Source organism: Ranitomeya imitator, chromosome 5, assembly GCF_032444005.1.
Source record: "Ranitomeya imitator isolate aRanImi1 chromosome 5, aRanImi1.pri, whole genome shotgun sequence".
Lineage (NCBI taxonomy): Eukaryota > Metazoa > Chordata > Amphibia > Anura > Dendrobatidae > Ranitomeya > Ranitomeya imitator.
Window position 1 is genome coordinate 566,427,079 of NC_091286.1, and position 22,224 is coordinate 566,449,302.

At 44.0% G+C, this 22,224-nt stretch overlaps 1 protein-coding gene across 6 annotated transcripts in view; it reads left to right on the forward strand.

The window, feature by feature from the left end:
- KIF1A (kinesin family member 1A) overlaps window positions 1–22,224 on the forward strand; it is a 280,148-nt gene that overhangs the window by 233,762 nt on the left and 24,162 nt on the right. For 4 of the 6 annotated variants that reach the window (XM_069727735.1, XM_069727736.1, XM_069727738.1 and 1 more), the window contains 7 exons: window positions 7,316–7,430; window positions 11,667–11,800; window positions 12,564–12,625; window positions 13,592–13,737; window positions 14,220–14,432; window positions 16,611–16,688; window positions 16,996–17,120. In XM_069727735.1, the coding sequence (XP_069583836.1) occupies window positions 7,316–7,430; window positions 11,667–11,800; window positions 12,564–12,625; window positions 13,592–13,737; window positions 14,220–14,432; window positions 16,611–16,688; window positions 16,996–17,120 (873 nt within the window). Of the gene's footprint in view, window positions 1–5,005; window positions 5,030–7,315; window positions 7,431–11,666; window positions 11,801–12,563; window positions 12,626–13,591; window positions 13,738–14,219; window positions 14,433–16,610; window positions 16,689–16,995; window positions 17,121–22,224 lie in introns of all 6 variants that reach the window. The other 2 variants (XM_069727733.1, XM_069727737.1) reach the window with 1 other exon arrangement.

The following is a 22,224-nucleotide window of genomic DNA, read 5'->3' on the forward strand; positions in this document are numbered from 1 at the left end:
CTCCGGCTTGCTAGCTGAGTCTTGCAGTTCTCCGCTAGTCTGGGGGCCGGTTCCCCCACTGAGACCTGGTCCTTCCGCCTGACTACGGTCGGTGTGGATTTGGGCGACCAGGGTGGTTTCTTCACATCCCTGGCCCCTAGGACCCCTTCCTTCCTTCTCTCACGAGCTTCCCTCTCCACGTCTGCTTTCCTCATCTCCTCCTCACCAACGCATCACTAACCCACTAACTAACTCCTCCCTTTAACTGTCACTCTCTCCTCCCATACCCTCTACCTAGTTCCACCTCCAGCCTGAGATGGGGCCCTTCCTCAATAGGGTCCGCCCAGATCCCCTGGCCTTGAGTGGTGTAGTGTTGGATGCTAGTGTGGGTCTTGAGTGGTGCTCCCTCCTTACCCGAGAGTGGAGTACCACACCTCTGGCTGAGGTGCAGTACCTCTGTGGCAACTGGACCCTCAGGGGCGCCACAGTTCTCTCTTGGTGTCTCTGGTTTCTCCCTCCACAAAAAATGTGACTCAAGAATACAGAAATTGTGACCAACAAAATAGTTAATCATCTATTCCTAAATAGTGTCCATAATTATTATCTTGTATACTCACTAAGAGGTTAAAACCTCCAATAACCGATAGAGGAGTCTGGTCTCTTCCAAAGTATGTAATCCAAAAAATCATACCATGCCAACACATGTTTCAATATGTTTGTGTAAATCAGGAGACCAGTGGAGCCAGATCCACGTTATTTCATCTAGAGCAGTGATTCCCAAGCTCAAGTCCTCACGAAGCCCAACAGATCATGTTTTCAATATTTTCTTAATACTACACAGGCGAAGGAATTATTGTCAAAGCATCAGAAATTACCACAGGTTCTCTCACCTGTGCAATACTAAGGAAATCCTGAAACATAATCTGTTAGGGGCCATGAGGACCGGAGTTTGGGAATCACTGATCTAGAGGTTAGCTTGATGTGCTGACATTCTGTGGAGGTATTCCACTGTGTGACTTATCCAAATGGTGTGCATTCGAGCACTAATATGCATGTCAAAAAAAGAGAGGAGAGATGATGTCATCCCTGCCACATCTGGACAAGCCACTCTACAGGAGACCTGCATGGAGTGTAGGCACATCAAGCTAACCTCTGAATGGAATAACATCTGGTGAATTTTTGACGATTATAGAATCCACTAGATGGTGGCCCGATTCTAACGCATCGGGTATTCTAGAATATGCATGTCCTCGTAGTATATTGCCCAGCCATGTAGTATATTGCCCAGCGACGTAGTAAATTGCCCAGCGACGTAGTATACAGCACAGAACCACATAGTATATTGCACAGCCCATGTAGTATATTGCCCAGTCACGTAGTATATTGCCCAGCCACGTAGTATATTGCCCAGCGACGTAGTATATTGCCCAGTTACGTAGTATATTGCCCAGTGACGTAGTATACAGCACAGAGCCACGTAGTATATTACACAGCAACGTAGTATATTGCCCAGTTACGTAGTATATTGCCCAGTGACGTAGTATACAGCACAGAGCCACGTAGTATATTGCACAGCAACGTAGTATGCAGCACAGAGCCACGTAGTATATTGGCCAGTCACGTAGTATATTGCCCAGCCACGTATGTCACAGGTTAAAAAATAAAAAATAAACATATACTCACCTTCCGATCCGAGGGCCCCTTGTAGTTCTGTCGCCAGCTTCCGGTCCCAGGATGTGATGATGTCGTGGTCACATGACCGTGACGTCATGGCAGGTCCTTATCGCGTAGGCACGCAGGACCTGTGATGACGTCGCGGTCACATGACCGTGACGTTATGGAAGGTCCTTCTCGCGCAGGCGCGCAGGACCTGTGATGACGTCGCGGTCACATGACCGTGGCGTCATGGAAGGTCCTTGTTGCATACCATCCTTAGCACTGGAGCGTCGCAAGGAGCAGGAAAGGCGCCGGAGGGTGAGTATATTATGATTTTTTATTTTTAAAATATTTTTAACATTAGATCTTTTTACTATTGACGCTGCATAGGCAGCATCAATAGTAAAAACTTGGTCACACAGGGTTAATAGCGGCGGTAACGGAGTGCGTTACCAGCGGCATAACGCAATCCGTTACCACTGGCATTAACCCTGTGTGAGCGGTGACTGCGGGGAGTATGGAGCGGGCGCCGGGCGCTGACTGCAGGGGAGTAGGGAGGGACTAATCGGACTGTGGCCGTCACTGATTGGTCGCGGCAGCCATGACAGGCAGCTGGCGAGACCAATCAGCGACTTGGATTCCATGACAGACATAGGCCGCGACCAATGAATATCTGTGACAGACAGAAAGACGGAAGTGACCCTTAGACAATTATATAGTAGATACAGTATGTAGAGTGACACATATCAGTATAGTTTTTCCTTTATCACTAGTGGTTCATGTCTCTGAGAGTATTGTTATTCTGTTTTGCTTGTCTCAATAGATATATATATATATATATATATATATGTGTTTACACACATATATATGTGTTTAAGTAAGGCAGTGAGTGTACTACTTTTAGAGACTATTGTTTATTAGCAAACATAATACTAGTGATGAGCAATTCAATCAATTATACATTAAATTGGTTACTAATTTCCCCAAACTTTCGGATTCTGGCAAATTAAAAAATTTTGGGTCAGCCACCATTTTGCCATCTTATTATTTTAACATCTTTCCTGTCCACAAAAGAAGAAATGTTCTACTCATCTATCCTAGGCCATTCTCTGCTATAGCTCCCCGGTTCAGTCCTCCTCGCTGGTCTTTAGTTCTGCAATATTGAGATCAGTGATTGGCTTGACATGGTAACAGAGGACAACACACATTATTGATGTCAATAATGTGCATCACCCTGTAAAAGTGGAGAAGTTGTCCTGACACCCTCTCTGAAGATTTATTGAGTTAATGTATTGCAATAACTTGTTTTATATGTGATGTTACATGCTGTATGCAGCAACAGTTTAATTATGCTTGATAATAGGCAGTTGAGAGAAGATACTGAAGAGATAAGAAGTATTGCTGTTTAGAAGGACACAAGTTGGAGGGGGTGTAAGCAACAGAAGAATTAAAGTGCTAGAGTTCTAGAAGACGTTTTACAGCAACTAGCGATAAGAAGGTTCCTTTCCATCAGCGAGTATCTGCTGTAGGAAAAATAGAGCTGAGGGAATTGCAACAATAACATCAGAAATGCCATATGCAACTAGAAACAAGTATGAGTCTCTTCCTAATGCAGAAGAATTGTATAAGAAGTATTGTGCATGTTATCAGGTTTAAAAACATTTTTTACTTTAAATGGATCCTGGTCAAATATTTAAGGTTCCCATATCACCACACCACTTGTGGCCCAGAAAGGGGAAAACAGCAAACCTCCAGATCTCACACACACTCAGAGGAACTGTAGCAGGGTGTTTTGGGACAGCAAAGCAAACCTTGCCCCTAAGGATCCCTTACAGCCCCACCACCGTTCGTGACCAGGTTGAAGCCAATAACTGACCTCAATGTTGCAAGAGCCTAATACCAGCGGGGAGACAGGAGATCTCTGGCACAGGTAGCATAAGGACTAAACAGTTGAGTGTAATGCATTTTATTAGTTTTTATCTCATTCCCACCCTTTAATTTATTATAATTTGGGCCTAAGAGGGACATCAGAGCATAATAAATGTATTTTCACTGCCAATAGAGCACATCTATCCAGAACAAATTTAGGGAGAGACGCTCATCTCTACATACAGTACTATACATATATAGTACAGTATACAGTTTTCTGTATGGTATCAGTGGTATTTTTGGATTGTTTGCGATAGCCAAAAGGGAGTTTGATTCAAAACATAGGAGTGGCATACTACTAAGTAAAAGGCCATCACAAAGAAGTTTGTTTCAAGGGAACCTGTCGCCTGAATTTGGCGGGTCCTTTTTTGGGTCATATGGGCGGTGTTTTCGGGTCTTTTATTAACCCCTTTTTTTCTTGCTGGCTGCAAAATTGACTTGCTGTTGATTCGCTTTTCTCCCTAGTTAACGCGTGCGCAAAGCAATCTTGCCTTGCGCACGCGCAGTATGCTTTGCCCGGCTGCGGGCAAAGCCGAAAACCATTAGTGCGCATGCGCCGGCGCACTATGTCCCGGAAGTATTTTGCTGTGTTCCGGGACATAGTGCATGCGCATGCGCATTAATGGTTTTCGGCTTTGCCCGCAGTTGGGCAAAGCATACTGCGCATGCACAAGACAAGATTGCTTTGCGCACGCGTTAACTAGGGAGGAAAGCGAATCAATGGCAAGTCAATTTCACGACCAGCGTGGGGCCAGTGGGAAAAAAGGGGTTAATAAAAGACCTGAAAACACTGCCCATATGACCCAAAAATGGACCCGCCAAATTCAGGTGACAGGTTCCCTTTCAGTTTTGAAGCATTTTTATAACTGCGGCAGGAGTAGAATAGGAAAAAGTATAATAAAGTTCTTTAGGTTTCCTTCCCATGAGAGTTATTGACTCACAGCCCAGCCAGCAGAAAAAACCTCCAGGAAAATATATTGCAAAAATGACTTTTTTTTTCTCTCCAAAAAATACTGTATGTGAAGACATCCTGTATCTTTATAGAGGCTGTAAATGGTTTTATTAATCAGTTTAGTGGGAGCCGAATAAATATGTCTCTGGTAACTTTTTATTTACCTACTATGTAAGTCTGTACTAAGAAAAGCAAGGGATTTTGAGTTCTGTTGCAAAAATATTTACCAGATTGATCATACTGCTTGCTGCTTGTATTTTATTCATTTAGCTTTTCTCGTAGATATTTTGTAGAAAAATTCATTTAGTGTTGATGGTAGAAATATATTTCAAGAACCTAGAAAGCATTGCTCAATAATTCCCTATTCCTCTCCCTCCATACTCTGATTCCTGCTTTCGTGTGTCTGGGTTTCCTGCCCCGCGTTGTTTTGTATTGCCCCTGCTTCTTGCACTCTCTCACTCACTGTATATTTGGGGCTCCTACCTTCAGCAGCCAGTCCGTGTGGGGCACCAGGTACTCACTTCTGATATTCTGCCCTTGTTTCTCTGTGCCTGTCTTTCCTTCATTATGGTTATTTATTTATACCTCTTGTTGTAATCCTTTCTAATCTCCAGTCCCCATAATGTTACTTCTCTGGGTCAGAACTGTCTTACAGAAAGAGCTCTCTCCTTACCTGAAAAGAACCATTGGTAGCACATTACTCTAGATTCATCGGTCATTTACATCTGACTTACAAGTTAATAAATCCATGTTCTCCTCCTTTCTTACCACTTCTTCCCATAAGTATTTATTTTATCTCATCTTCTCATCCAGGTCCTCCTGTATTCTCAGTTTTTTATGTTCTTAGAGTCTCCTTTTGCTTCTCCCACCCATTCATTGCTATTCTAGACTCCTCTTTGCCATTTTCTCCTTAGGGCAAGGTCCTATCCCTCTTCTCCTACCATGAGTTTCCTTTTCATCTCCTTTCTATCGCTTTTCTTACTGGTATCAAACTGGTTCCTGTGCTATATTGTGTGCTATTCCTTGTATAACGATACACATGCAGAAGCAGTCTATGTTTTTCTATGTAAAAATGTTATTGAACAGTAGTTGATATATCAATAACTCATCCGTGCTACAAACAGCTGCACAGTTCTCTCTCTTACCAGACAGAGGGCATTATGGCCAAACCAAGTCCCAGTCTTTGAAGAAAAAGCCCCTGTCTCTCAGATTCTAAACTATAAGGGTATGATTTTTCACTCTTGAGAAATCCAGCTCGGAATAGCAGGAGAACCTACTGAAAAATTCTAAGCAATCCACTTGGATTTCTGTTATAGATTTGCTGTTCTATGTTTTGCACAATAAAAAAAAATAATCTGGGAGGCTTCACAAACAGATTTTCATGCAGAATCAATAAATGTTGTGTTAACTTATTTTTTTACGCTGCGCAAATTCCTGTAGAATTGTAACAGATTTCACTCAGATTTTGGTTACGAGGACACATTGTAAAAATGTGTAATTCTCACCCTGTGTGAGCGAACCGTAAGCTGCAAAGACTTTTAGACGATTTTTTTGTTAAGTTTCAAAAATAGGTTGATTAATAAGTCATAGTGAATTGTTCACAGCTGGGAGAAAATTGCTTTGTTTTATATAAACATTAAAAAATTGGCCCCAAAAATGCAAATTGTTTGTAAACATCTGCATGTGGGTTTTCATTGACATCCACTGTAAAAACTAATGTATGCATTATGTATACTTTTAGCTTACAGAGTATTCCAGAAAAATCGATAGCGTACATTTGGCTTATGAAACAATGAAATTCTTTAAACGTGCAGATTTTTTTTTTTTTTTAGATAAAATTAGAGAATTTGCCAAAAGGGTGATTAAAAAAAACCATGATGTGGAAAATGGCTAATATCAGGATTCAATAACTGATGTCAATTGTTGGGGTTGCCCATTAAGGTGCACAGTAAAGGATCAAAAAAGAGTTGTTTAAGTGAGAGGTGCACAACACAGTACATGGATAATTATGTTGGCCTTTAGGGGTAGAAAAAGAACACTACTTTAAACTTTAGAAGAAAATAACCACGGCACTCGTAGAAATGTGATCAGAAAGCTCCAATATGCAAAAGATGCCAACGTTTCGGTCATCTGTGGACCTTCATCACAGCCTGTCTGTGTCATGGAGCTTACTGTGTATTGCTGACAATAAAATCTTTATGGTTTGTCAGTGTATGGTTCCCTTTGTATATATTTAGCGCATGTATGGGGTTTTTTTTGGAGCAGACACTGGCAGTAGGGAAAAACCCTAATGAATGATGCATAGATTTGCTCTGACCACTTTCCACATAGACTGCTGTACATATGTGTACCGATATACATGATGAAAAACTATTTGTTAGTATTTTGTGTGATGCACATGTGGCAGACTCTATTTACTGCTTGTACATATGTTATTATTCATGCAGAATTTTAAATTTTTAAAATTTAGATTTCAGGTTCTGTTTTCATTAATTCCGCCAGAAAAAAAGATTATGCAGACACTCCATAGTTGCAAACATATTTAAGGGCAGTTTTACGTAATATTACCTGGAAACAATGATTATTAGGGGCATTGTTTCATGATACATATTGGAAAAGTTCCCAAGCTGGGAGACACTGTTCCTCCTCACTGCTGTGGCAATGACTTTCACAGCCTCCAGAACCTGGACCTTGGTAAATAGAGTCTTTGGTGTAATGTTCGTTTGTTGTGCCCAAGTGTGTATACAATCCAGTCCCCACATATGATCTCACCAAGGACGTAACCTTTTCCCACCACAGGACCTTCTACCACTTTGAAGTAGCATGGGACAGCTCTATGCACAACTCCCTACTGCTGAACCGGGTCACCCCGTACAGGGAAAAGATCTACATGACATTGTCCGCCTATGTAGAGGTAAGGCCACAAATGATTGGTATTCATTCTGGATAAATTTAGCTTCACAGACCAATATGTTACATCCATGAAACACTGCTTAGGTCTCTTCTTCACATATTCTGTAGAACGGACATAAACTGTTAACGCTTTTATCTGTAATATGCTTCTCTACTGTCGCTTATTGGAGATAGCCACCTTATCGGCCAATGTCCAACCCTTTAACGAGCATTGGAAAATGACACACGATATTTTGCCGAATATCAAAGGCCTCTCAACAAGCACCATTCCCTGCCTTCAAGAGGGACAAGAACCCTAAGCGATGAATGTCTTTCTCCTTGTGATGAAGATACAGTAGTTACTCCCGTCTCCATTGATGGGTATAAACAGACAGCTCTTGTGAAACAACCAACTTTCCAATTTACTTTTTTCCTAAAATTCCCACTCCCCTTATAATTAGAGCTTTATGTTTTATTATTCACAGCTGAATGACTACGGGACAGTATAGAAGCGAAGGCCAAACAGGCTAACAAATGCTTTTCAATAAAGTTTGTAAGTTCTGCCCAGATCACTGGAGCACACTGGTACCGGCCAACTTCAGTCTTTCTAGTGCTGCAGAGGTAAAGCTGCCTTATACAGTAGTAGCATCAGAGTGCACACTATTCTGGCTAGCGAGGCAGCTGATCTGAACAGTCAATCAAGAAGGAGTGCCTGCCTGACAGCAAGCCGGAGGCTGGGTAGCGGTGCGTCTCTGCTTCATAGCATGGAACAAATAATATCAGTTGCGTTGCTGTATTACAGATATTAGACAGAGACCGTATTATGTCTGCCTGAAATGCACTGAAAGCCAGTTCAATTAACAAAAAAATATTTTTGTAAAAGTAGCTTACAATAAAATCTTTATTATTAAAGGGAATCTGTCAGTAGGATCAACCCTTCTAAGCCGTCTATATGTGCACGTAGGTCATAGGAAGCTGAATAAAATGATACCTTGATATCTGTGATACAATGTTTTCTTCCAGATAAATCCACATCTTTCTTAATATGTAAATGAGCTGTTCAGATCTATGGGTCGGACATAGATCTCCCAGAGCATCTGCCTGCAGAGCTTATTTTAAATGAAAGGAGGTGAGACATGTAATGACTGACAGTGTTATGAACTGACCTGAGTTGGAGAAGTGGTATTGCAACCACAAGGGCAGCACAGCACAACACGTAGGAGTTAGCCAGATGTGGGTACACGCGAACAGCAGTATACTTTGGAGGATAAACAGGTTGCCCAGTCAGGAATAGCCAGGGGTCGGTACACGGAAACAGCAGTATAGTTTGTAGGATAAGCAGGGTGCATAGTCAGGAGTTAGCCAGAGGTTGGTACATGGGAACAGCAGTATAGTTTCTAGGATAAGCAGGTTGCGTAGTCAGGAGTTAGCCAGAGGTCGATACACGGGAACAGCAGTATAGTTTGGAGGATAAGCAGGTTGTGTAGTCAGGGCTAGCCAGAGGTCGGACAAACGGGAACAGCAGTATAGTTTGAAGGATAAGCAGGTTGCATAGTCAGGAGTTAGCCAGAGGTCGGTACATGGGAACAGCAGTATAGTTTGGAGGATAAGCAGGTTGCCTAGCCAAGAGTTAGCGAGAGGTCGGTACACGGCAACAGCAGTATAGTTTGTAGGATAAGCAGGTTGTGTAGTCAGGATTTAGCCAGAGGTCGGTACACAGGAACAGCAGTATAATTTGGAGGATAAGCAGGTTGCGTAGCCAAGAGTTAGCCAGAGGTCGGTACACAGAAACAGCAGTATAGTTTGTAGGATAAGTAGGTTGTGTAGACAAGAGTTAGCCAGAGATCGGTGCACGGGAACAACAGTATAGTTTGGAGGAAAAGCAGGTTGCGTAGTCAGGAGTTAGCTAGAGGTCAGTACATGGGAATAGCTGTATAGTTTGTAGGATAAGCAGGTTGCATAGTCAGGAGTTAGCCAGAGGTCAGTGTATGGGAAAAGCAGCATAGTTTGGAGGATAAACAGGTTGCATAGTCAGGAATTAGCCAGAAGTCGGTACATGGAAACAGCAGCATAGTTTGGAGGAAGCCACAGGTGGAAGGAAAGCTTGACTAATGGCTGGGAGCTCAATAATCTCACAAGGAAGGAAGTGCAATGCCAGGTTTAAGTAGGGTGTTCAATCAGGAGATCACAGGGTGGTACCAATTAGGAACAACACAGGTACTAGTATCCGGAATAGCAAAGAACTGTCTAGCGAGCTGAATAGCTCAGCGGGAAGAGCTGCTGTCTAGTGCACAAGAGCTGCTGAGTTCGAGTCCTGACAGACAGTATGGTCTCCTGATCTACATGTCTCACACTGGTAACGTCCCAGTGCATTTATAAGAATGCTTTGGAGGGAGATTCTCAGGGAGATCAGCATCTGGCCCATAGATCTTAACAGCTCATTTACATATTGTTAGGTTTGGCGGAACTCACCGAATATATATATATATATATATATATATATATAAGACAGTAGGTGCGTTCGCAACCCAGGGTCCACCATGCAGGAGAGAAACCTGCTGGTAGTAACAGGCTGTACTATATGGCGGTATAAGCGAACTCTGTTACTTCACAGATTCACTAAGAATAGAGAACGCCGTGCCCTGTAAACCTCACAGGAGAACACTAATAGAGCCAACAGTGGTCATGCAGTCAGAATAGCACACAAGCAACTCCTCTCCAGTGGAGCCGGAATTCTAATGGCTATATGCCAGCCCTGAATCCACATACACAAAACTCCTCACCGGAGGTGCCGATATTGTAGGGGCTTATTTCAGCCAAACCCTGACCACATACAACCATGACCACACTTGTTGTGAATTCTGTGGTCAAGCTCCCTCCTGTGGTCATGAGTGGTACTGCGGCTGGTTCTGTCTATGAGCTTCCTTTGGTGGATGTGAGTGGGGCTGCGGCTTCTGAGTTTCCTTCCTCAGGTGACGAGGTTAAGTCGTTAGGTGCTGCTCTATTTAACTCCACCTAGTTCTTTGTTCCTGGCCTCCAGTCAATGTTCCAGTATTGGTCTTGCTCTCTCCTGGATCGTTCTTGTGGCCTGTCTTCACTGCATAAGCTAAGTTCTGCTTGTGTTACTTTTGTTTGCTATTTTTTCTGTCCAGCTTGCTATATTGGTTTTTCTTGCTTGCTGGAAGCTCTGGGACGCAGAGGAAGCACCTCCGCACCATTAGTCGGTGCGGAGGGTCTTTTTGCGCCCTCTGCGTGGTTGTTTGTAGGTTTTTGTGCTGACCGCAAAGCTATCTTTCCTATCCTCGGTCTATTCAGTAAGTCGGGCCTCACTTTGCTAAAACCTATTTCATCCCTGTGTTTGTATTTTCATCTTTACTCACAGTCATTATATGTGGGGGGCTGCCTTTTCCTTTGGGGAATTTCTCTGAGGCAAGGTAGGCTTATTTTTCTATCTTCAGGGCTAGCTAGTTTCTCAGGCTGTGCCCGAGGCGCCTAGGTCTGGTCAGGAGCGCTCCACGGCTACCTCTAGCGTGGTGTGATAGGATTAGGGATTGCGGTCAGCAGAGTTCCCACGTCCCAGAGCTCGTCCTATGTCATTATTAACTATCAGGTCACTTTGTGTGCTCTTAACCACCAGGTCTATTGTGTTTCTGAATCACCAGTTATAACACACACTGGCACTGAGCTCATAACATAGGTTTGATACTAGCGCATGTGAACCTTTTATAGTTTTAGCACTCAAAGACCTTCCTAGTGGTCCAACAGGAACCGCTTCAGGACCTGCACATGTGACCCCTGACCTCCAATGGGAAGTTGTCCCGTGGGCATGCCCAGTATGGGAAAAGCAGGACTTAGTCCCAGAAAGATCTGTTTTCCGCTGCTCAGCGCTGGCTACAAAGGCAGAGCCTGGAAGAACAGTAGTAACCAGTCGCCTAGTATCAGGCTGAGTCAGACACTGGGACAGATGTCTCCGCTGAGCAGGCTCCACTGTGGCTGGAGAAGAATGGGAGACCGCAGCGGAGATGGTCCGAGATTCCCCCTGTGCAGAGGCGGGAACTCGACACCTAACACATATTAAGAATTTTTCTGGAAGAAAACATCTGATCAGAGATATCAAAGTATAATTTTATTCAGCTTCCTATGACCTAAATGCCCATATAGATAGCTTAGGAGGGTTGATTTTACTGACAGATTCCCTTTAAATGATGAACAGATGCAGAAAAGGATTTCAATAAGCAATGAAATCTCTTCCTCACAGATGGAGAACTGTACACAGCCTGCTGTTATCACCAAGGACTTCTGCATGGTCTTTTATTCTCGGGATGCCAAACTGCCTGCATGTCGTTCCATTCGAAACCTATTTGGTACAGGCAGTCTCCGAGCTTCTGAGAGGTGAGTTCATGCTCAAAGGGATGACTTTGTCTATGCATCCTCTTGTTGACAATGGATATACTCTATACTAGGTTTAAAGGGACTCTGTCACCTGAATTTGGAGGGAACAATCTTCAGCCATAGGGGCGGGGTTTTCAGGTGTTTGATTCACCCTTTCCCTACCCGCTGGCTGCATGCTGGCTGCAATATTGGATTGACTTTCATTCTCTGTCCTCCATAGTACACGCCTGCGCAAGGCAAGATTGCCTTGTGCAGGCATGTACTACGGAGGACAGAGAATGAACTTCAATCCAATATTGCAGCCAGCATGCAGCCAGCGGGTAGGGAAAGGGTGAATCAAACACCCGAAAACCCTGCCCCTATGGCTGAAGATTGTTCCCTCCAAATTCAGGTGACAGAGTCCCTTTAAGTAGTACAAGGGATAACTAGTGACTTGTACCTGAAGGCCATGTTTGTGACGTCTGCTTGGTGGTACTCATCTCGGTACTATATACACACCTATATGGTACTGTATTATGTATCTGAGAGTGTTGTATTCTCTCCTAGAATTGTTGCATCTACGGTATGTAAAGCACGTCACTAATTGTAACATTTTGAAATTGTTTTATATGTGGTACAACCATTTCAGTGTTTCATACTAATATTAAAAACATGTTCACAAAATTGCATCACAAACTGTGAGTCATAAGACCAGACTTGGTTGCACTGGTTTAATATGTCTACTGTGGCTTCACACCTTGACTTAAGGTTTTTGATTTTGCAGTAACCGTGTGACTGGAGTATATGAACTCAGTCTTTGCCGAGTTGCAGAAGCCAGCAGTCCAGGTGAGTTGTATTTTAGTATCTTAGAAAGTCATCTCAGTCCATCACGGATTTCTAGAATGAAATTGGCCTATGTGGAGTCGGGAAGGAATTTTTTTCCCCAATGTGGAGCTTACTATTTGCCACATGGTTTTTTTTTGCCTTCCTCTGGATCAACATGTTAGGGCATGTTAGGTTAGGCTATGGGTTGAACTAGATGGACTTAAAGTCTTCCTTCAACCTTAATAACTATGTAACTATAGAAAGTTCTACTCCTCATGACACTCTTCAGAGATTTCTGTTGCTAGAAATCTGACACTGCATGTTACCATTTTGAATACTGACTACATTGCCTACACAGTGAGCCCATGAAGATCATAGAGACTAAACAAAAGAAACAAAAGCCCATGAAAACATCAATACCGAATGCCCACGTAATGGAGTTTACTAAAAAAAATCCTAAACTCTTTCTTGGCTTAGTCTAGGGTGTTCAGAACCTACAGTAAAGTGACCTGTTAGCATCCCATTACCCTGGCTATAGGCTGTTGGAGATGAAACATTCAACATTTCCAAATGTTCCTGTAATGTGCTGCTGCAGTGCAGTATAGAGCAACCTCCACCAAGGGGTGCTGGTTAAGGAAAAGAGGTTGCACACACAGCGCAGCAACACTGAACAACAACACAGGTGTCACAGGTAATGAAAGAGACGTCAGACAAGCCAAGGTCAGAGGCAAAAGGAACACTAGTACAAGTATCCAGGCCAGGTGCTCAAACCGTGCAGCATGAACTATAGCTGACACTGGCCCACAGGCTGCAAAGGACTTAAATAGCTCAGCCAGCTTCAAAGTGAGGCAGAGATTAACTCCCACATGACCAGTCCAGAAATAAGACAGCTGAACACAAACTCAGAACTGGATCATGACAGTTCCATTATTGAAGTTAATACCATTTTTTGTATCTTACTGTCTGTTTCCTGTAATTTTTATTTAGGGATGCAAAGAAGACGTAGACGTGTGCTGGACACCTCCGTGGCATATGTGAGGGGTGAAGAGAACCTTGCAGGCTGGAGGCCAAGAAGTGACAGCCTAATTCTTGATCATCAGTGGGAGCTGGAGAAACTCAGCCTACTTCAGGAGGTATTTCTTGGATTTTATTACCAATCATGCTTGCCAAAAAGAGACTATCAGACCGACCAGTAAAGGGGTTTTATAGCCCCATATTTTTTTACAAACTGTTTGCGATGGTATACAATAACAAAAATTGTAATTTTCACCATGCCAGTCCCCTGCCAACGCTTTCTTAATCCCTCGATTGAGTCTTGCACCCCCTACTATAGTGATGATAGGGTGTTTAGGGTGTGAAGACACTTGACTGCAGCTGCAGTCAATCAAAGGCTTTAGGGGGTGAGGTTTGGATCTCATTGAGGTCATTGTTGAAGCCAATAATTGACTAGATTTGCCACAAATCAGGATGATAAAAACATTACTTGAGCCATAGTGATTGGCAAATCGGAGATAATCCATTGCCAAAAAATAAATTCTAAAAAAATAAAAACATATAGATTCTTCAGGGTTGGTCAAAGTTGTTTAAAGTTTTCCTTTTTATTGTACTTGTTTAGGTTGAAAGGACTCGACATTACCTACTGCTACGTGAGAAACTAGAAGCCACACTGCGGGGAGCAACAGACAGTCTTACTCCTTCCCCTACTGATGAGATGCTTCCACTGAGCCCCACATGTCACATGGCACCACTCCAAGATGAAGGCTCCCCAAATGTGGAGGAAAACCCTCTGGAGATGGCCAGTGAAAGACAAAAAGAGCTGGCCGCAAAGGTACTGGGCTGTCTACTTGTATATTGATATAGTCCAGCATAAAAACATAGATTTGTCTTGTAGCCTAAAATCAAGAGACCTCACCCTGTCCCTATGCATAAGTAGCTTATTAAAAGGTACCGGTGCTCAGGAAGGATATAATGGAACTAGAGAGAGTACAAAGGAGGGCAACAAAATTAATAAAGGGGATGGGAGAACTACAATACCCAGATAGATTAGCGAAATTAGGATTATTTAGTCTAGAAAAAAGACGACTGAGGGGCGATCTAATAACCATGTATAAGTATATAAGGGGACAATACAAATATCTCGCTGAGGATCTGTTTATACCAAGGAAGGTGACAGGCACAAGGGGGCATTCTTTGCGTCTGGAGGAGAGAAGGTTTTTCCACCAACATAGAAGAGGATTCTTTACTGTTAGGGCAGTGAGAATCTGGAATTGCTTGCCTGAGGAGGTGGTGATGGCGAACTCAGTCGAGGGGTTCAAGAGAGGCCTGGATGTCTTCCTGGAGCAGAACAATATTGTATCATACAATTATTAGGTTCTGTAGAAGGACGTAGATCTGGGTATTTATTATGATGGAATATAGGCTGAACTGGATGGACAAATGTCTTTTTTCGGCCTTACTAACTATGTTACTATGTTACTATGTTACTATGGTATTGGCCCATCTGAACAACTCCTGTTCATATGCCTTAAAAGAGCCTACAGATGTCATAGTAAGCATAGCATTGCATCCATTCTGCCAGGACATGGTTATCAGCCAGGACATGGTTATCAGCCAGGACATGGTTATCTGCCAGGACATAATTATTAGCCAAGACATGGTTATCTGCCAGGACATGATTATCTGCCAGGACATGATTATCTGCCGGGACATAATTATCAGCCAGGACATGGTTATCTGCCAGGACATAATTATTAGCCAGGACATGGTTATCTGCCAGGACATGATTATCTGCCAGGACATGGTTATCTGCCAGGACATGGTTATCTGGCGGGACATGGTTATCTGCCAGGACATAATTATTAGCCAGCATAGTTAGAAACACGTGTGCACACCCGTATGAGGTGCACGGGTAGGTTCCCAAACCGTAATCAGCAAATAATACAAAACCCGGCACTCAACTTTGTGGTGTGAAGAAACGAAAGATTTATTATCCCAAATCAGAAAACGTTTCGGTCCCACAGCTGGACCTTCATCAGTAACGTTTACTGGGACAATGTATAGATTAAAGTGGCTATATGGCCTGCCCGGAGGTTGCTACCAATATAGTATTGGATATCCAGAGAGAAAAGTTACAGCCTATATGGGTGCTGTCATCGCGGCGTCCACCTGCTAATAAGCGGTGGACGCCGCGATGACAGCACCCATATAGGCTGTAACTTTTCTCTCTGGATATCCAATACTATATTGGTAGCAACCTCCGGGCAGGCCATATAGCCACTTGAATCTATACATTGTCCCAGTAAACGTTACTGATGAAGGTCCAGCTGTGGGACCGAAACGTTTTCTGATTTGGGATAATAAATCTTTCGTTTCTTCACACCACAAAGTTGAGTGCCGGGTTTTGTATTATTTGATAATTGTTAGCCAGGACATGGTTATCAGCCAGGACATGATTATCTGCCAGGACATGGATATCTGCCAGAACATGATTATCAGCCAGGACATGGATATCTGCCAGAACATGATTATCAGCCAGGACATGGTTATCTGCCAGGACATGATTATCTGCCAGGACATGATTATCTGCCAGCCTCCTACGCTTCAATATTTTGTAAACTCCTGGATCTATTTAAGTTTCATATGTAGTGACACCTTATTCCATGGATGCTAGTTAGATACGGCAGAAGAAAAGCCGTTAGAATTAGTTTACAAAAATAATGCAATCCCGTACAGAGACAGCTTTGGAACAGATAGAAACATAAACAAATTGACTCTCTTGATAAAGGGTTATTTCCAAGTTTTACATTTTTTGCATCCATTTCTCACCACTTGTGAATGGTGTCCCATGGTGAACCACTGTCAGAAGACAGGTGGATGCCCATGCTTGGCTCTCTCTATTTATATGGACAGATGTGAATAATCTACTAAATCACTGCATAATATATTACTGTTGTCCTCTTATGGAATCCATGCTGATATTTATATTGTAATCGTATATGTTTTACAGTGTCTTCGTCTTCTCACCCATACCTTCAACAGAGAATACACTTACAGCCACGTGTGTGTAAGCGCCAGTGAAAGTAAGGTGAGAAATCGCATCTCAATGTAAAGTTAAAAAAAGTACTCTGCATTATTTGTAGCATGGTATTTAGTACTTTTCCTACAAAAATGTACAGTCAAGGCTCCTAGTCTAGTTTTTCCCTGGCATCTACAGAGTTCTCCCACATTCAGACCAAGTGTTGATTAATTGTCTTATATATGTGGATAGCAGATTGTTATTCTAATGTGTGGATATATCTTGTATGTTGCTGCATGGTAAGATGGTGCAGTAGACATAACAGATAAAGATTAACTGGTCATAAGGACTAAATTGTCAAAATGTGTATTTACAGCTGTCTGAGATGTCAGTGACCCTCCTACGTGACCCCTCTCTTCCAGTCCTGGGGGTTTCAACACTTACACCCTCTAGTACCTGTCCATCCCTGGTAGAAGGACGATACTGCAGCCCAGAAACCAGGTCAGTTTGGGCCAACAGACAATGAGACGGCATCAGAAGATTATACAGACAAGGATAAATGGCTGTATGGCATTAGCCTTATACATATGATGTAGGAAGTGGACCAGATCTGAGATCAGAAGAGACAAGGATAGGAGGCTGTATGGCATTAGCCTTATATATAAGTTGTAGGAAGTGGACCAGAGGAGACGAGGATAGGAGGCTGTATGGCATTAATGTTATATATATGTTGTAGGAAGTGGACCAAATCTGAGTTCAGAAGAGATGAGGATAGATGGCTGTATGGCTTCAGCCTTATATATATGTTGTAGGAAGTGGACCGGATCTGAGATCAAAGGAGACGATGATAGGAGGCTGTATGGCATTAACCTTATATATAGGTTGTAGGAAGTGGACCAGAGGAGACGAGGATAGGAGGCTGTATGGCATTAACCTTATGTATAGGTTGTAGGAAGTGGACCAGATCTGAGATCAGAGGAGACGAGGATAGATGGCTGTATGGCATCAGCCTTACATATATGTTGTAGGAAGTGGACCAGATCTGAGATCAGAAGAGACGAGGATAGATGGCTGTATGGCATTAACCTTATATATAGGTTGTAGGAAGTGGACCAGATCTGAGATCAGAGGAGACGAGGATACGAGGCTGTATGGCATTAGCCTTATATATAGGTTGTAGGAAGTGGACCAGATCTGAGATCAGAGGAGATGAGGATAGGAGGCTGTATGGCATTAGCCGTATATATAGGTTGTAGGAAGTGGACCAGATCTGAGATCAGAGGAGATGAGGATAGGAGGCTGTATGGCATTAGCCTTATATATAGGTTGTAGGAAGGGGACCGGATCTGAGATCAGAGGAGACAAGGATAGGAGGCTGTATGGCATTAATGTTATATATATGTTGTAGGACGTGGACCAGACCTGAGATCAGAGGAGACGAGGATAGGAGGCTGTATGGCATTAGCCGTATATATAGGTTGTAGGAAGTGGACCAGATCTGAGATCAGAGGAGACGAGGATAGGAGGCTGTATGGCATTAGCCTTATGTATAGGTTGTAGGAAGTGGACCAGATCTGAGATCAGAGGAGACGAGGATAGGAGGCTGTATGGCATTAGCCTTATGTATAGGTTGTAGGAAGTGGACCGGATCTGAGATCAGAGGAGACAAGGATAGGAGGCTGTATGGCATTAATGTTATATATATGTTATAGGACGTGGACCAGACCAGAGATCAGAGGAGACGAGGATAGGAGTATGTATGGCATTAGCCGTATATATAGGTTGTAGGAAGTGGACCAGATCTGAGATCAGAGGAGACGAGGATAGATGGCTGTATGGCATTAGCCTTATATATAGGTTGTAGGAAGTGGACCAAATCTGAGATCAGAGGAGACGAGGATAGATGGCTGTATGGCATTAATGTTATATATATGTTGTAGGACGTGGACCAGACCTGAGATCAGAGGAGACGAGGATAGGAGGCTGTATGGCATCAGCCTTACATATATGTTGTAGGAAGTGGACCAGATCTGAGATCAGAGGAGATGAGGATAGGAGGCTGTATGGCATTAGCCGTATATATAGGTTGTAGGAAGTGGACCAGATCTGAGATCAGAGGAGATGAGGATAGGAGGCTGTATGGCATTAGCCTTATATATAGGTTGTAGGAAGGGGACCGGATCTGAGATCAGAGGAGACGAGGATAGATGGCTGTATGGCATTAATGTTATATATATGTTGTAGGACGTGGACCAGACCTGAGATCAGAGGAGACGAGGATAGGAGTATGTATGGCATTAGCCTTATATATAGGTTGTAGGAAGTGGACCAGATCTGAGATCAGAGGAGACGAGGATAGGAGGCTGTATGGCATTAATGTTATATATATGTTGTAGGACGTGGACCAGACCTGAGATCAGAGGAGACGAGGATAGGAGGCTGTATGGCATTAATGTTATATATATGTTGTAGGACGTGGACCAGACCTGAGATCAGAGGAGACGAGGATAGGAGGCTGTATGGCATTAGCCGTATATATAGGTTGTAGGAAGTGGACCAGATCTGAGATCAGAGGAGACGAGGATAGGAGGCTGTATGGCATTAGCCTTATGTATAGGTTGTAGGAAGTGGACCAGATCTGAGATCAGAGGAGACGAGGATAGGAGGCTGTATGGCATTAGCCTTATGTATAGGTTGTAGGAAGTGGACCGGATCTGAGATCAGAGGAGACAAGGATAGGAGGCTGTATGGCATTAATGTTATATATATGTTGTAGGACGTGGACCAGACCTGAGATCAGAGGAGACGAGGATAGGAGGCTGTATGGCATTAGCCGTATATATAGGTTGTAGGAAGTGGACCAGATCTGAGATCAGAGGAGACGAGGATAGGAGGCTGTATGGCATTAGCCTTATGTATAGGTTGTAGGAAGTGGACCAGATCTGAGATCAGAGGAGACGAGGATAGGAGGCTGTATGGCATTAGCCTTATGTATAGGTTGTAGGAAGTGGACCGGATCTGAGATCAGAGGAGACAAGGATAGGAGGCTGTATGGCATTAATGTTATATATATGTTGTAGGACGTGGACCAGACCAGAGATCAGAGGAGACGAGGATAGGAGTATGTATGGCATTAGCCGTATATATAGGTTGTAGGAAGTGGACCAGATCTGAGATCAGAGGAGACGAGGATAGATGGCTGTATGGCATTAGCCTTATATATAGGTTGTAGGAAGTGGACCAAATCTGAGATCAGAGGAGACGAGGATAGATGGCTGTATGGCATTAATGTTATATATATGTTGTAGGACGTGGACCAGACCTGAGATCAGAGGAGACGAGGATAGGAGGCTGTATGGCATCAGCCTTACATATATGTTGTAGGAAGTGGACCAGATCTGAGATCAGAAGAGACGAGAATAGATGGCTGTATGGCATTAACCTTATATATAGGTTGTAGGAAGTGGACCAGATCTGAGATCAGAGGAGACGAGGATAGGAGGCTGTATGGCATTAGCCTTATATATAGGTTGTAGGAAGTGGACCGGATCTGAGATCAGAGGAGACGAGGATAGATGGCTGTATGGCATTAATGTTATATATATGTTGTAGGACGTGGACCAGACCTGAGATCAGAGGAGACGAGGATAGAATTAGCCGTATATATAGGTTGTAGGAAGTGGACCAGATCTGAGATCAGAGGAGATGAGGATAGGAGGCTGTATGGCATTAGCCTTATATATAGGTTGTAGGAAGGGGACCGGATCTGAGATCAGAGGAGACGAGGATAGGAGGCTGTATGGCATTAGCCGTATATATAGGTTGTAGGAAGTGGACCAGATCTGAGATCAGAGGAGACGAGGATAGGAGGCTGTATGGCATTAGCCTTATGTATAGGTTGTAGGAAGTGGACCGGATCTGAGATCAGAGGAGACAAGGATAGGAGGCTGTATGGCATTAATGTTATATATATGTTGTAGGACGTGGACCAGACCAGAGATCAGAGGAGACGAGGATAGGAGTATGTATGGCATTAGCCGTATATATAGGTTGTAGGAAGTGGACCAGATCTGAGATCAGAGGAGACGAGGATAGATGGCTGTATGGCATTAGCCTTATATATAGGTTGTAGGAAGTGGACCAAATCTGAGATCAGAGGAGACGAGGATAGATGGCTGTATGGCATTAATGTTATATATATGTTGTAGGACGTGGACCAGACCTGAGATCAGAGGAGACGAGGATAGGAGGCTGTATGGCATCAGCCTTACATATATGTTGTAGGAAGTGGACCAGATCTGAGATCAGAAGAGACGAGGATAGATGGCTGTATGGCATTAACCTTATATATAGGTTGTAGGAAGTGGACCAGATCTGAGATCAGAGGAGACGAGGATAGGAGGCTGTATGGCATTAGCCTTATATATAGGTTGTAGGAAGTGGACCAGATCTGAGATCAGAGGAGATGAGGATAGGAGGCTGTATGGCATTAGCCTGATATATAGGTTGTAGGAAGTGGACCAGATCTGAGATCAGAGGAGACGAGGATAGAAGGCTGTATGGCATTAGCCTTATATATAGGTTGTAGGAAGTGGACCGGATCTGAGATCAGAGGAGACGAGGATAGATGGCTGTATGGCATTAATGTTATATATATGTTGTAGGACGTGGACCAGACCTGAGATCAGAGGAGACGAGGATAGAATTAGCCGTATATATAGGTTGTAGGAAGTGGACCAGATCTGAGATCAGAGGAGATGAGGATAGGAGGCTGTATGGCATTAGCCTTATATATAGGTTGTAGGAAGGGGACCGGATCTGAGATCAGAGGAGACGAGGATAGGAGGCTGTATGGCATTAACCCCTTCCCGACCTGTGACACAGCGTATGCGTCATGAAAGTCGGTGCCAATCCGACCTGTGACGCATATGCTGTGTCACAGAAAGATCGCGTCCCTGCAGATCGGGTGAAAGGGTTAACTCCCATTTCACCCGATCTGCAGGGACAGGGGGAGTGGTAGTTTAGCCCAGGGGGGGTGGCTTCACCCCCTCGTGGCTACGATCGCTCTGATTGGCTGTTGAAAGTGAAACTGCCAATCAGAGCGATTTGTAATATTTCACCTAAAAAAATGGTGAAATATTACAATCCAGCCATGGCCGATGCTGCAATATCATCGGCCATGGCTGGAAATACTAATGTGCCCCCACCCCACCCCTCCGATCGCCCCCCCAGCCCCCCGATCTGTGGCCCGCTCCCCTCCGTCCTGTGCTCCGCTCCCCCGTCCTCCTGTCCGCTCCCCCGTGCTCCAATCACACCCCCCCGTGCTCCAATCAAACCCCCCCGCACTCCGATCCCCCCCCGTGCTCCGAACCACCCCCCCTGCACACCGATCCCCCCCCCCTGCACACCGATCCACCCGCCCGCACACCGATCACTCTCCCCCATGCTCCGATCCCTCCCCCCCCGTGCTCCGACGCCCCCCCGTGCCCTGATCTCCCCCCCCTGTGCCCTGATCTCCCCCCCTTATACTTACCGATCCTGGCGGGGTCCGTCAGTCTTCTTCCCCGAGCGCCGCCATGTTCCAAAATGGCGGGCGCATGCGCAG